This window comes from Scyliorhinus canicula, chromosome 7 (genome assembly GCF_902713615.1).
Source record: "Scyliorhinus canicula chromosome 7, sScyCan1.1, whole genome shotgun sequence".
NCBI classification, from domain to species: Eukaryota; Metazoa; Chordata; class Chondrichthyes; order Carcharhiniformes; family Scyliorhinidae; genus Scyliorhinus; species Scyliorhinus canicula.
Window position 1 is genome coordinate 21,774,267 of NC_052152.1, and position 16,782 is coordinate 21,791,048.

At 44.7% G+C, this 16,782-nt stretch overlaps 1 protein-coding gene across 2 annotated transcripts in view; it reads left to right on the forward strand.

Annotated features, from left to right (window-relative positions):
- Positions 1-3,131, forward strand: part of kcnj15 (potassium inwardly rectifying channel subfamily J member 15) — a 30,693-nt gene extending 27,562 nt beyond the window's left edge. For both annotated transcript variants that reach the window (XM_038801497.1, XM_038801496.1), the window contains exon 2: positions 903-3,131. In XM_038801497.1, the coding sequence (XP_038657425.1) occupies positions 919-2,025 (1,107 nt within the window). In that variant the 5' untranslated portion in view covers positions 903-918 and the 3' untranslated portion in view covers positions 2,026-3,131. The remainder of the gene's footprint in view (positions 1-902) is intronic.
- Positions 3,132-16,782: the final 13,651 nt, after the last annotated feature.

The following is a 16,782-nucleotide window of genomic DNA, read 5'->3' on the forward strand; positions in this document are numbered from 1 at the left end:
CCGTAGTGTCCTAAAAAGTAAGGTTAAGGGGGGGGGGGGGGTTATTGGGTTACAGGTATAGGGTGGATACGTGGGTTTGAGTAGGGTGATCATGGCTCGGCACAACATCGAGGGCCGAAGGGCCTGTTCTGTGCTGTACTGTTCTATGTTCTATGGTAGTTGAGGTCAGGATTAGCTTGAATAGGTGAGTGAAGTAAAAGGGGTGTCAGGAATTGGGCAATCAAGTGGATAAGTGGGAATTGAACTGTGTAGAAGGGCAATTGGATTGGATTGTTTAGTCATGTGTTCTGAGGTACAGTGAAAAGTATTTTTCTGCAAGCAGCTCAACAGGTCATCAAGTACATGAAAATAAAATAAAAATACATAATAGGGCAACACAAGGTACACAATGTAAATATATAGACACCAGCATCCGGTGAAGCATACAGGAGTGTAGGATTAATAAGGTCAGTTCATAAGAGGGTCATTTAGGAGTCTGGTAACAGCAGGGAAGAAGCTGTTTTTGAGTCTGTTCCAGCTTGTTCTCAGACTTTTGTATCTCCTGCCCGATGGAAGAAGTTGGAAGAGTGAGTAAGCCGGGTGGGACGGGTCTTTGATTATGCTGCCCGCTTTCTCCAGGCAGTGGGTTGTGTAGATAGAGTCAATGGATGGGACGCAGGTTTGTGTGATGGACTGGGCTGTGTTCACGACTCTCTGAAGTTTTTTGCGGTCTTGGGCCGAGGAGTTGCCATACCAGGCTGTGGTGCAGCCAGATAGGATGCTTTCTATGGTAATGGTGACATGGACTTTATAGGGTAAAGTGGTATCTTTCTACATGAGTTACTTTACTGTACTTGTGCTGTATAGGTTCAATACAATATTTCCCGATAACAAACCTCTTTGTTGTCCTTGTATCCTTGTAGATACTGGCCTTTCAAGATGGAGAATTCTGAGCACATTAGCATGATCTCCCAAGTTGTGAGACGGCGTGTCGTGTCAAAGGACGGCCACAACAATGTGAAAATTGATCAAGTGGATGGCTGGGCCTTCCTTTACCTACAGGATCTTTGGACAACCGTTATTGACATGAAGTGGCGTTACAAGCTAACTCTCTTCACAGCAACATTTGTGATAACATGGTTCCTTTTTGGGATTCTTTGGTATGCCATAGCATTTGTGCACGGAGATTTAGAGTTACTGCACCCCCCAGCTAACCACACACCCTGCGTGGTGAACATTGAAACCCTAACAGGGGCCTTCCTTTTTTCCCTGGAATCCCAGACGACCATTGGCTATGGCTTCCGCTGCATTACAGAGGAGTGCCCGTTTGCCATTATCCTGCTAATCGTTCAGTTGGTCATTACCACCTTGGCAGAGATCTTTGTCACCGGTACTTTTCTGGCAAAGATCGCAAGGCCAAAAAAGCGTTCAGAGACTATCAGGTTTAGCTACCATGCTGCCATCGCCATACACAATAACAAGCTGTGCCTCATGATCCGTGTGGCAAACATGAGGAAAAGTCTGCTGCTTCAGTGCCAGCTTTCTGGGAAGTTCCTGCATAACCATATCACTGAGGAAGGCGAGACCATCAAACTCAGACAGGCAAATGTGAATTTCCGGGTGGACACTGGCACTGAGAGTCCCTTCCTCACCTTCCCCTTGACTTTTCATCATATTATTGATGAAAAAAGTCCACTGAACAGATACGCATCAGCAACTCTGATGGATAAAGACTTTGAGCTAGTTGTCATTTTAAATGCCACAGTGGAGTCCACAGGTTCTGCCTGCCAGATCAGAACCTCATATGTGCCAGAGGAGATACTTTGGGGCTATGAATTTGTGCCTCTTATGTCACTGTCCCCTGGTGGGAAATATCTGGTTGACTTCAGTTTCTTTGACAAGCTTAGGAAGAGCTCAAACCCTTACTTTGCCTCCGAAGCACTGAGGTATGGAGACATTGATAAGCTAAAACTTGAAGAAAAATATCGAGAGGACGAACAGAACAAATTGTTCAGTAGAATCCAAACTGTTCAGAGCAATGTCTAGCAAAACATTTATACAGGATATGATCTGAATAACAACAGCGTCCCTTGGAAATTTCATACTCAATAAACATCTGGTACATAATAGACCTTCGGTGAAGCAATTAGCATATTCGTCCAAAGAGTGCATTTAGTCATAGCCAATATCAGGAAATTCCTAATCATCTTATGTGACAAGAACAACATAAGTAATTATGTTAAGTAAAAAAATATTCTTTTTATTTGATTGCTCATTCTATCAAAACATAATGATGCAATGGATCCAACAGTATCTTCAGATTTTGCTCGAGATCCTGCTGCTCAGAACCTTTCTCCTTTATTCCTGATAAGTTACAAATATGCCATCCTACTTATTGTCTTCTTCCTCCTTACACCCTTTCTGTGTTAATGCCATAGCTCTTCACGTTGTCTCATCCTCCAATATATTCTTTCCTCGGACCCCAAAACTGTATAACCACATTCCTCCCTCAATCGGACGTTCATTTTACATTCTACCAGCTTTTAAAATCCAGGGTAGGCGTTGCCTAACTCAGTGCTATCCAATCGAAATTGTTGACTAGCCAGTCTGTTCCTCACTTTTTTAACTACTAATCAGAACTGTCATTTGCCACGTCTGGATTCTTCATCATTCACATCATACAACTCATAGTTAATGTATTGGATCACACTGACCAAACCACAATGTCTTAATTTACCTGATCATTCCTTACTTACTCTGTTCAATCTTAATGGGGGGTCCTTTACTATGATGTGTAGCCCAATATTTCTCCATTGGTAGAATATAAATATGATTTATGTACCTGAATAGGAGATGTTTTAAAAAATGTTTAATCTCATAGAAATAACTAGTTCTTTTGGTTACATGTTGGTGGGACGCATATTTGTCAAAGTCTTATATTGATCTTGATAAACAACTGATGCAACTAATTAGAATATCCTATTAGTGGCATGTCACACTGTTATTAAACAGAAAATATTTTACAGTTCCTTTAATATGTATGGTTATTGTTTATTTTTACTTGCCTCCAACTTGAGAGATTTATTTAAATTACACTTCATGCTTCCACCTATTTATGTCAATGTCTAATAAACTGAATAATTAATTGTAAATATATGGAGCATTATTCTCTGTGGACTACAATAGAAATTGAAGCCTATTTGTATATCAAGTTCTGATTTAAATGTCATCTTACATTGCTTTCCAAAGGAATAGGAGAAAATGTGTTCTATGTTTTGTCATCGCAAGAAGCAAAGCTTTGGTTTTGATGTGTTTGTATATACCATTGTTTGCATGCTCAATGCTGGGCTCTTATTTTGTAATATAATTGATCTGATTTAGAAGTCGCATTAGAGGAGGAATTCTAATTTAGGGTATCAATATGAAATCGGCTGGGCTGTTCATTATACAATGATTTGGAGATTCCGGCGTTGGACTGGGGTGGGCACAGTAAGAAGTCTTAAAACACCAGGTTAAAGTCCAGCAGGTTTATTTGGAATCACGGGCTTTCGGAGCGTAGCTCCTTCATCAGGTGAGCGAAGAGCTAGGTTACACAAACACAGCATATATAGACAAAGCCAATGATGCAAGATGATACTTTGAATGCGAGTCTTTGCAGGTAATTAAGTCTTTATAGGCCCAGACGGAGCAACTGGAGAGAGAGATAATCACAGGTTAAAGAGGTGCGAATTGTCTCAAGCCAGGACAGTTGGTAGGATTTCGCAAGCGCAGGCCAGATGGTGGGGGGTTAAATGTAGTCAGACATGAATCCAAGGTCCCGGTTGAGGCCGTACTCATGCATGCGGGACTTGATTCTGCTCGTTGATTCTGCGTTGTCGTGCGTCCTGAAGGCCGCCTTGGAGGACACTTACCCGAAGATCAGAGGCTGAATGCCCTTGACTGCTGAAGCGTTCCCCAAATGGAAGGGAGCATTCCTGCCTGCCGATTGTCACGGGATATCCGTTCACGCGATGTCCGTTCATCCGTTATCACAGCATCTGCATGGTCTCGCCAATGTATCATGCCTTGGGACATCAGACCATTGTTTTCTCCGAAAGCTCAATATACAATGGGCCTGGTTCCCCTGGTTTGTTTCTATCGATCACAATCAGGCGAGGTGTTTAATGTGGACAGGCCAAGCCAATATCATTTATTTTTTAAAAAAATTTAGAGTACCCAATTTATTTTTTCCAATTAAGGGGCAATTTAGCGTGGCCAATCCACCTACCCTGCACATCTTTGGGTTGTGGGGGTGAAACCCACGCAAACACGGGGAGAATGTGCAAACTCCACACGGACAGTGACCCAGAGCCGGGATCGAACCTGGGACCTCGGCACCGTGAAGCAGAGTGCTATCCACCTCGCCACCGTGTTGCCCTTTGATTTTGACTATAGATGATCAAACTGGCTCATATGCTTTTGATGTATATTAAAAATTCAATTTCTAATGCTGCAGCATGGGATGTGTATCCACTGTGTACTGCTATTGTTGGCATTTGCAAAATGTACAGGCACTTTTTAAGTGTCCGTTACATTGCTCTCATAGTAGAAGATGGAAATACTGAGGATATGGGGCTAGAGTGGAGTAGTTACTGTGTGCAAGTGCGAGCAAGCAATGGAAGCATCTGCATTCCTGTCCAGCGAACCATTGAATTGATTTCGCAGTTTCTGCTCGGAGAAATCAGATGTCAAATGAGTTTATATTTTAAAATATAAGTTATTGAAGCAGGGATATTCGCAATAGTACAAAGATATCAAGTGCAGATTTGCCCTGGCCCCTGTGTGTATTGGTGTTGCAAAGGCTTTCAGGGAGCAGATACTTAACAAGATGTGTGGCACAGAAGAAAACGATTCAGCCCATTGTGTCCCTGCCTGAAAGCGTAGATGTGATTTTGCTACACAGTGTGACCAGAGCAAGTCTTCCTGCCTAAAAAACAATTTAATTCTATGCAAAGATGTATTTAATAATAGATATTCAGAGTAGTCTTACTGGTCATGTGAGGCACCTGGAACTTTCTCTGAAGGTCTCCAAGTGGTTTGTTACTGTCACAAACTTTGACAGATTAACATTTACCCTTCCCATTTACTGATTATTCTGGTTACTTACTGTGACATTTCTCAGTCATGAGAGTATTGTTGTCTGCAATGTATTTCCATTGCTGGCTGCGCACTGTGCTGACTTTCATCAACTCATCAATTTGTTACAATGCAGGATTGGAGACCCTGAACTCACTCTTGGAATGCTCCTTATGTCAGTTGGTCTGACTGAAACCACATTTAGCACATTTTCCCACCTTTTATTCCTCTCCGCTAAATTATTGCTCTATTTGTTACATTCTTCGCTGCACTTGTTACTTCATTTTAGCCTAGATCTTCCGGTCGCTAGAGACCAGTGTACGACCCAAGATTCACATTGGGAGCCCGCAGAATTCCCAATGCACAGACTGTCAGGGGAATTACTCAGCAAGATTGAACTTTCAACGGGTAATTGCCCTGCCCTCTGACACCCTCCACCAAATTCTCTGACTCAGAGGGCGGATTTTACTCTTCCCCCAAGGCAGGTTTTGAGGTGGGAGAGTGTCAAATTGCATGGACAGGATTTCCTCCCTCCCGCCCAAATCCAGGCGGCTCATTCCGAAGGTCCCTCAGAGTTGGGATGCTGTCCCTCCCAGGAGGTTGGGGCTCCGGCACCCCCCTTCCCACCCCGATGCCGCAATCACCCCATCTGGACGTCCGCTGCCCTCCCGCCCTGGGACCTCTCCTCCAAGGTTTCAGGACTGAGCAGCAGGCAGGGCGACGGAGTACCGCCTCTGGCCACTGCAGCGCTGCAGTACCGCCTCTGGCCACTACAGTACCGCCTCTGGCCACTGCAGCGCTGCAGTACCGCCTCTGGCCACTACAGTACCGCCTCTGGCCACTGCAGCGCTGCAGTGCCGCCTCTGATCACTACAGTACCGCCTCTGGCCACTGCAGTACCGCCTCTGGCCACTGCAGCGCTGCAGTACCGTCTCTGGCCACTGCAGTACCGCCTCTGGCCAGTGCAGCGCTGCAGTACCGCCCCTGGCCACTGCAGTACCGCCTCTGGCCACTACAGTGCTGCAGTGCCGCCTTTGGCCACTGCAGTACCGCCTCTGGCCACTGCAGTGCTGCAATACCACCTCTGGTTACTGTAACGCTGCAGTACTGACTCTGGCCACTGTAACACTGCAGTACCACCTCTGGTCACTGCAGCACTGCAGTACCGCCTCTGGTCACTGCAGCGCTGCAGTACCATCTCTGGCCACTGTAACACCCCACCACGCCTTTGGTCATTGCAGGGCTGCAGTATCGCCTCTGGCCACTGCAGCGCTCTGCCCGGCTGGGTTGAAGAACTTTCGGCCAATCTGACTGGCGGGACCTACTTCCAAGGCAGAAGACCTGCCCACTGCCAATCAATACTCAGTAAGAAGTCTAACAACACCGGGTTAAAGTCCAACAGGTTTGTTTGGAATCACTAGCTTTTGGAGCACAACTCCTTCTTCACTCACCTGAGGAAGGAGCTGTGCTCCGAAAGCTAGTGATTCGAAACAAACCTGTTGGACTTTTACCTGGTGTTGTAAAACTTCTTACTGTGCCTACCCCAGTCCAATGCCGGCATCTCCACATCATTAATGTTCAAGCCAGCGTCAAATGGCAGTGGAAGTTTGAGAGTCGGCGGCTGCGCATTCGGCGCCAACTTCTGCACTGTGAATTCTATGATATATAACTCTCGAGATGGCACATGCTGATTGGATCCTCAAAATTGGTCCCATTCAGTTAGAGTCAGAGACTTTGTACACTTCCAACTTGCTGACCTGGATAGTCAGCCACGAAATGTTAGAAAAATCTTCTCTAACTCCTGGGTAACAACTGACCTCCCTCCCCATCACACACTGACCCCCAGCAACCACGCGCTGACCCCGTGAATACAGCCTGACTCCCCCATCTGAATACCGCCACTGACCAAACCACTCCCTGACTACCCCTCCCTGCCATGCTAACCCCCCGACTACCTGACTACTCTTGACCAGAGATTGCTGCCCTTAGCGCCCTACTACCCCACTGATCCAACCTGACTAGTCCCAAAATGACTACCCCACATGACCCAAATAACCCCACCACACCTGCCCACATGCCCACCTCACTCATGTGTTACCCTAAACAGCTACCACCCTACCCAGCCACCACCTCACCCACCTAGCGCCCTAACCAGCTACCACCCTACCCAGCCATTACCCTACCACTTGTCACCTTGCCATCTTACTTCACCCACCTGCCACTCGACCATTCACTATCATTCACCCATTCACTAACATTCACAATGGACCTTTGAACTTACCATGCAGCAGGTAGTGCTGTAAAAAGGGAGTGTGGCTAGTCTTCCTCTTGACACTCCAGCACTACGATGAAACTCTTCTATTGAAGGGATGTTCTGCATTTCTGAAGAATCCGACCTGAAAAGACCCAACCAGAAATGCAGTGAGAGCCAGGGTGGAGAAAAGTAGGAGTGGTGCGGCAATCCAATGATGATTGCTACTTAGTGTTTACCAATGGCTGTGCCAACACCTTCCTTATTGACATGAACACAGTGCATAAAGTCGTGTAGGTTTAATCTGTCTGCACTTCAATGCAAAAAGGATTGTCATAGCAATCTAATTTATTACCTGCCAAAATGTTTAAAAACAAACTTGCATCTCAAAGTGTTTCACAGCCAACAATGTACATTTGAAGTCCAGTCATGGTTATATTTCAGAATAGACAGAAGCTAATTTGCGTGGAGCAAGATCCCACAAACAACAATGAGTTAATGACCAGATAATCTGTTCCAGATAATCAACATTGGTTGAGACATAAATACGGGCAGGACAGCAGGAAACCGCTTCTGCGGAAAATAAGGTCTGAGGATTTTTAACATCCACCCGAATATGCATCAGCTTTCACTGGAAAGGCTGCACCTCCAGCAGTGCAGACCCCCCTTCAGTACTGCGTTAGAGTGTCAGGCTAGATCGTGTGCTCAAGCTACTGCGAATGGCAGGGCCTGATGTTCAAAAGAAAATCTGATTTCCGAACACATTCAGCCAGATTGAAGGGGGACCAGGTACTGACAACAAGGTAAGTCGTCAGGAATGGGGGGTGCGAGAGGCTTAGTCAGGTCATGGAATCCCTCCCTTCATCTGCCGGGTTTCACAATACCCAATGGCCTGTTAGAGACAAGGAACATAACATTAAACTTGAGGCACTCAGCCTCTTTAAAGGACCAATCCACCTCCTGAAAACTGATAGGTTAGCGGCTTTGGTTTAAACCGGAATTGGGCTAGCTGGGATCTGGTTGCTGATCTTATTATTTTTTATGTTGTAATAAAGGATAAATTAGGAAACAATTTAAAGAGATAGAATGTGGAGCATTGTATCTGCATTAGAATTGTGACATTCCATAATCTATTCATAAGTATCCAAATAAATAAAAATGCCAAATCAGACGAACCTTCACTCTCTTTATTAGCTAAATGACCTTAAGGGAAAGACAACATTTGGTTGAACTGAAATTGGCTCCACAAACAAATAGCTTAAGAACACAAACTTGGCTCCCACTTCAAGATAGACCACTTAGCTAAGTTAGCGGAGAGCTGCTGGTACCAACTGACCCGTACAAATAGTGTACATTAGAAAGTTGAGGGAGAAAATGTACTTACATACATGGAAAATGATCAGATCACAAGGGGCAGCCATCAGTAAGGTGTTGTAGCGCATCGCCAAATTCTGATGACAACCATTTGTAAATGGCTTTGAGATTCCTGTAAGAATGCACTATACGTTTTATGATGTAAATCAGGTCTGTATGTCTGCCAAGATGGTCTTCTGAAGACAGTCGAGGTAGTTCTGTGAGATGATCTAATTGAAACAATCTGAGGAGGTTTGAGGATGTTTCCCCTTGTCGGCAGGCTAGAACTCGATGCCACAGTTTAAAAATGAGGGATCTCCCATTTAAGATGGAGATGAGAAGCAGTTTTTCTGTCAGAGGGTTATCGAATTTTGGAATTCTTTTCCCAGAGAGCAGTGGAGGCTGGTTTAGCTCACAGGGCTAAATCGCTGGCTTTTAAAGCAGACCAAGCAGGCCAGCAGCACGGTTCGATTCCCGTACCAGCCTCCCCGGACAGGCGCCGGAATGTGGCGACTAGGGGCTTTTCACAGTAACTTCATTGAAGCCTACTCGTGACAATAAGAGATTTTCATTTCATTTTCATTTCATTTCATTGAATATAATCAAGGTTGAGTTGGACAGGGGCAGCACGGTGGCCTAGTGCTTAGCACAACCGCCTCACGGCGCTGAGGTCCCAGGTTCGAATCCCGGCCCTGGGTCACTGTCTGTGTGGAGTTTGCACATTCTCCCCGTGTCTGCGTGGGTTTCGCCCCCACAACCCAAAAATGTGCAGAGTAGGTGGATTGGCCATACTAAATTGCCCCTTAATTGGAAAAAATAATTGGGTAATCTAAATTTTTTTTAAAAAAGGTTGAGTTGGACAGATTTTTGATCGACACCGCAGTCTTATGGGGGCTGGACAGGAAAGGAGTTAAATCCACAATCATATCAGCTAGTGCAGGCTCAAGGGGTCGAATAGCCTACTACTGCTGTTCCATTTCTTGTGACCCTTGGTGGATGGCGGGGGGAGTGTGAGCTCCAAGACAATTCGTCAATCCTCACTTATCAAAAACAGCCAGGAGCAGAAGAATGTTCTTACTGCTGTAACTCGAGGAACTTGAAAGTCAATCTATATCATGAATATTAGCAGAAGGACAGAATTATGTAATAATTAATGCAGCAAGAGTATTTCGAAATGGCTCATTGGGGCAAGAGATCCTTGCATTTTCATATTGGGGAGTGCGTGTTTCTGTTCAATTTAACAATACGATCTGTAAGAATGTACATGGCATCATGGACTTTGAGGGTGTTTTCTGCCTGCCTCCAGGAACTTCAGCTCGAAGTCTGTGGAACGCTCGGAATATGTTGGAAACCAAATTCTTTCAGAATTTGAAGAAATCTGAAGAAATTCAACATCTCCGTCTCAAACTGAAGGATTCAGTAAGAAGAAAATATCCTCAATTCACATTAGCAATGTAGCATGTCACAAATAGATGTACTATTACAAAGTAAAAATGTTTTCCTCAAAACCACACCATGTCTCTTATGTTCAGACCAGGTGAGAAGTAGTCCCCCCTTTTCCCACTGTTCATTTGACCATACCATGTCACTGTGTTTTGTTTCCAAAAATAAATATGCTTGCCAATTCAGTGCAGATTTAACTGTTTAAGTGCTGAAGCTGGAAAAGATGGACGAGTTTCCTTGTAGGTTCTTAGAAGGAAAGAGAGTAGTATTTAATGTACTTCACACCCACTCCAAGAGAAACAATCAAATGCTCCAACCCTCAGAGACGCATGTATTCAAGGGTTCTCTCACACACACATACACAAGTTACAAAATGGCAGGACAGATAAAATGGTTTTAAAAGTCCCAAAAAAGTCCATGGCATACAAATCTTGTAGACTGATGACTTGGATGGTACCTGACTGGGTTTGGTGTCTCTGGAATAAATGCTGCTGACCTTGCCCGCAATGCTCATATCCCAACAATATATAAAAGAATTGTCTTTAAGTTGCTATGGATAAGGAGTGGAGAGAACCAAAGTCCTTTTCTACTTTGATTTACTGTCTATAATCAGCTTGCTTTTGGAAATAAACCCCTATGTTTATGGTTATTTTAAAAAATAATCAGCAACAAGCTTTCAAGGATTTGAATAATGAAGAAAACAGTTTGAGGAAGACTGGGGAGATCTTTAAGATGCAACATTTCCCAGGTTTCAGCAAGTGAATATGTCCTGTCTTTATCTGTGGCTGCTATATCTTGCTGTGTTTCTGCAGGCTGACCAGTTTCTCCCTGGTCCTTGGGATAATAAAACTCGTGTCTGAAGACAGTTTCAGTCCCATGATCAACTGCTATTCTCCACCCAGAATGATTTGGAAGTTTGAAGACTTAGGCACACAATGGAAGATAGATGGTGGCCATTCACACCAACCTGTTGTTAACTGGTTCCTGCAGCTCTCCCAAATTTCAAAATCTATTGACAAGCAATAGCTGGTTTAAATTCCACAGTTGGACCCTGTCTGGGTATGCCCATCCAAGGGGGAGGCCCGAGCCATGGCTATTCAATTGAGAACTTTCTGGAGACTTGAAGCAAGAAATTGCAAAAGTCATCTCACCCTCGGCAGCCATTTTAGCCACCCTGTTAGGGTTGATTTCTAAAAAGAGACAGTTCCAGGGAAGTATATACTGAGTGCAGTCCAACTTTAAAGGCACAAATAGGACACGCCTTCGCTTGGCATGAGATGGTAGCATCTATATGCAGTTTACATTGGCAAATGAAAAGAATGCTGAGTTTTACTAAGAAGAGAGTTTGGAAAGGCTGGGGTTGTTTTCCATGGAGCAGAAGAGAATGAGGGAGAACATGATTAAAATGTACAAAATTATGAGGGGTATAGATATAGCGGATTGGAAGAAACTTTTCTCTGAGGAAAATTTAAGATACCTTAAGATGTAAGGTAAGGGACAGGAGGTTTGAGAGGATGTGAGGAAAAACCTGTTCACCCAAATGGTGGTGGGAGCCTGGAATTCACAGCCTGTAAGGTTGATGAAGTAATTAGATGTGCCCTTGCGATGACAAGGCGTAAGTGCTCTCCTCAAGGTCCCCCAGATTAGTCTTATATCAGGTGGAGCCACCTTGTCTCACTGAACTCTGGCTTCCACGCAAGAGATTTCAAAAGTCTCACCTTCAGATCATTGTTTAAATTATAGAACAAAGAACAAAGAAAATTACAGCACAGGAAACAGGCCCTTCGGCCCTCCCAGCCTGCGCCGATCTAGATCCTTTATCTAAACCTGTTGCCTATTTACCAAGCATCTACATCCCTCTGTTCCCCGCCCGTTCATATATCTGTCTAGATCAGGGGTGGGCAAACTTTTCCGTGCAAGGGCCACATGCAGAAATTCACAATTTTAAAGGGCTGCATAGTATATTAAGTAAAATTAATAATATTTAAAATAGCCAAAATAAAAGGAGTTTAAAGAAAAAAAAGCAATTAATTTTTATTAATTAATATTTTAAAGTAGAAACTTCACATGAAACACATGTTGTGCCGAGCAATGATCACCCTACTCAAGTCAACGTATCCACCCTATACCAGTAACCCAACAGCACCCCCCCCCCCCATTAACCTTAAATTAAAAAAAATTAAAAAATTGTTTTTATTTTTTTATTTTTTTTTATGACTTGATCTTGGTGGGCCGCATAAAGACCTTTGGCGGGCCGCATGCGGCCCGCAGGCCATAGTTTGCCCACCCCTGGTCTAGATGCACCTTAAATGATGCTATCGTGCCCGCCTCTACCACCTCCGCTGGCAAAGCGTTCCAGGCACCCACCACCCTCTGCGTAAAAAACTTTCCACGCACATCTCCCTTAAACTTTCCCCCTCTCACCTTGAAATCGTGACCCCTTGTAATTGACACCCCCACTCTTGGAAAAAGCTTGTTGCTATCCATCCTGTCCATACCTCTCATAATTTCGTAGACTTCAATCAGGTCCCCCCTCAACCTCCGTCTTTCCAACGAAAACAATCCTAATCTACTCAACCTTTCTTCATAGCTAGCACCCTCCATACCAGGCAACATCCTGGTGAACTTCCTCTGCACCCTCTCTAAAGCATCCACATCCGTCTGGTAATGTGGCGACCAGAACTGCACACAGTATTCCAAATATGGCCGAACCAAAGTCCTATACAACTGTAACATGACCTGCCGACTCTTGTACTCAATACCCTGTCCGATGAAGGCAAGCATGCTGTATTCCTTCTTGACCACTCTATTGACCTGCATTGCCACCTTCAGGGTACTATAGACCTGAACTCCCAGATCTCTCTGTACATCAATTTCTCCCAGGACTCTTCCATTGACAATATAGTCCGCTCTTGAATTAGATCTTCCAAAATGCATTACCTCGCATTTGCCTGGATTGAACTCCATCTGCCATTTCTCTGCCCAACTCTCCAATCTATCTATATTTTGCTGTATTCTCTGACAGTCCTCCTCACTATCTGCAACTCCACCAATCTTAGTATCACCTGCAAACTTGCTCATCAGACTACCTATACCTTCGTCCAGATCATTTATGTATATCCGAGCACGGATCCCTGTGGAACACCACTAGTTACCCTTCTCCATTTTGAGACACTCCCTTCCATCACTACTGTCTGTCTCCTGTTGCCCAGCCAGTTCTTTGTCCATCTAGCTAGTACACCCTGAACCCCATGCGACTTCACTTTTTCCATCAACCTGCCATGGGAAAATTTATCAAACGCCTTACATGTCCATGTATATGACATCTACAGCCCTTCCCTCATCAATTAACTTTGTCACTTCGTTAAAGAATTCTATTAGGTTTGCAAGACATGACCTGCCCTGCACAAAACCATGCTGCCTATCACTGATAAGTCTATTTTCTTCCAAATATGAATAGATCCTGTCCCTCAGTATCTTGTCCAACAGTTTCTCCAACTGACATCAAGGTCACAGGTCTATAATCCCCTGGATTATCCCTGCTACCCTTAAACAAAGGGATACCATTCGCAATTCTCCAGTCCTCCGGGACCTCACCTGTGCTCAAGGATGCTTCAAAGATATCTGTTAAGGCCCCAGCTATTTCGACCCTCGCTTCCCTCAGTAACCTGGGATAGATCCCATCCAGTCCTGGGGACTTGTCCACCTTAATACATTTTAGAATACACAAAACCTCCCCCTTCCTTATGCCGACTTGACCTAGAGTATTTAAACATCCATCCCTTGCCTCAACATCCGTCATGTCCCTCTCCTTGGTGAATACCGATGCAAAGTACTCATTAAGAATCTCACCCATTTCCTCTGACTCCACGCATTAATTCCCTCTTTTGTCTTTGAGTGGGTCAATCCTTTCTCTAGTTACACTTCTGCTCCTTATATACGAATAAAAGGCTGTGGGATTTTCCTTAACCCTGTTAGCCAAAAATATTTCATGACCCCATTTCGCCCTCTTTATTGCGCGTTTGAGATTTGTCCTACTTTCCCGATATTCCTCCAAAGCTTCATCAGTTTTAAGTCACCTCAATCTTATGTATGCTTCCTTTTTCATTTAGCTAGTCTCACAATTCCACCTGTCATCCATGGTTCCTAATCTTGCCATTTCTATCCCTCATTTTCACAGGGACACATCTGTCCTGCACTCTAATCAACCTTTCCTTAAAAGACTCCCACATTTCAAATGTGGATTTACCCTTAAACAGCTGCTCCCAATCCACATTCCCTAGCTCCTGCCGAATTTTGTTATAGTTGGCCTTTCCCCAATTTAGCACTCTTCCTTTAGTACCACTCTCGTCTTTGTCCATGAGTATTCTGAAACTTACGGAATTGTGATCGCTATTCCCAAAGTAATCACCAACTGAAACTTCAACCACCTGGCCGGGATCATTCCCCAATATCAGGTCCAGTATGGCCCCTTCCCGAGTTGGACTATTTACATACTGCTCTAAAAAACTCTCCTGGATGCTCCTTACAAATTCTGCTCCATCTACGCCTCCAACACTACATGAGTCTCATTCAATGTTGGGGAAGTTAAAATCTCCCATCACGACCACCCTGTTGCTCCTACATTTTTCTATAATCTGTCTACATATTTGTACCTCTACCTCACGCTCGCTTTTGTGAGGCCTGTAGTAAAGTTCCAACAATGTTACTGCACCCTTCCTATTTCTTAGCTCTACCCATATTGCCTCAGTGCATGAATCCTCCATCGTGCCCTCCTTAATCACAGCTGTGATATCATCTCTGCCAGTAATGCATCTCCTCCACCCCTTTTACCTCCCTCTCTATCCCTCCTGAAGCATCTATACCCTGGGATATTCAGTTGCCAGTCTTGCCCTTCTCTCAACCAAGTCTCAGTAATACCAATTACATCATATTCCCAGGTACTAATCCAAGCCCTAAATTCATCTGCCTTACCTGCTACACTTCTCGCATTAAAACAAATGCACCTCAGACCACCTGTCCCTTTGCGTTCATCATCTCTTCCCTCTAGTCACATTGAGTTTATTATATAGTACCTTACTGGCTTTAGTTGATGCCTCTTTACTGACCTCTAACATCCTAATCTGGTTCCCAACCCCCTGCCACATTGGTTTAAAACCTCCCCAACAGTGTTAGCAAAAGCACCCCCTAGGACATTGGTTCCAGTCCTGCCCAGGTGTAGACCATCCAGTTTGTAATGGTCCCACCGCCCCCAGAACCGGTTCCAATGTCCCACAAGTCTGAACCCCTCCCTCCTGCACCATCCCTCAAGCCACGTATTCATTCTGACTATTCTTGAATTTCTACTCTGACTGTCTCATGGCACTGGTAGCAATCCTGAGATTACTATCTTTGACGTCCTACTTTTTAACTTATTTCCTGACTCCCTAAATTCTGATTGTAGGACCTCATACCGTTTTTACCTATATTGTTAGTGCCTATATGCACCACAACAACTGGCTGTTCACCCTCCCCCTTCAATATGTCCTGCAGCCGATCTGAGACATCCCTGACCCGAGCACCCGGAAGGCAACATACCATTCGGGAGTCTCGTTTTCGACCACAGAATCGCCTGTCTACTCCCCTTACGATTGAATCCCCTATGACTAGCCCTGCCAGTCTTTTTCCCGCCCTTCTGTGCAGCAGAGCCAGCCACGGTGCCATGAGCCTGGCCACTACTGCCTTCCCCTGGTGAGTCATCTCCCCCAACAGTATCCAAAACGGTATACCTGTTTTGGAGGGAGATGACCGCAGGGGACACCTGCACTGCCTTCCTGCTCTTTCTCTGCCTTTTAGTCACCCTGTCTCCCTCACCAATCCTAATCTGCGGTGTGAACAACTCACTGAATGTGCTATCCACGACCTCCTCAGCATCGCGGATGCTCTAAAGTGAGTCCATCCGCAGCTCCAGAGCCGTCATGCGGTCTAACAGGAGCTGCAGCTGGACACACATCGCGCACATGAAGAAGTCAGGGGCATCGGCCGCGTCCCTGAACTCCCACATTGAGCACGAGGAACATAACATGGGCCTGGGATCTCCTGCCATTTTTACACTTTTTACACTTTAAATATCTTCAACTGATGTACTGTCTTCCACAGTTGTTTCTGGTATTGTCAGGTTCTCAGGTATGTACAGGTCTCCATTTGGCAGTTTGTTGCGGACTCTCCATTGACTCTGTCTCTGGCAAACTTGCTTTTTAAAAAATTAATTTATGGAATGCAGGCATCGCAGGTAAGGTCAGCATTTATTGTCCATCCCTAGATGTCCTTCAGAAGTTGCTGGTGAGTTGCCTTCTTGAACCGGTGCAGTCATTGAGGTGAGTCATTGAACTGTGCTGTTAGGGAGGGAGTGCACACTAGTCTGTCTCTAATGGTGTAATTTAAGATATCTCCAAATTCACTGAAATCAGCTAATTTCTTTAAAGTAGCTGCAAATTGAGTGATTAATTTACCTTTTTGCTGGTTACGTTTTGGAACCTGAACCCTTTGGTGATGACCAAGGGTTTTGGTGAGAAATAGCCCTGCTATATCTCCACAATCTCACCATAAGTTTTCAAGCCCGGTTTTTCTGGTTGCACCAGACTTGGCAGCAAATTGAAAGA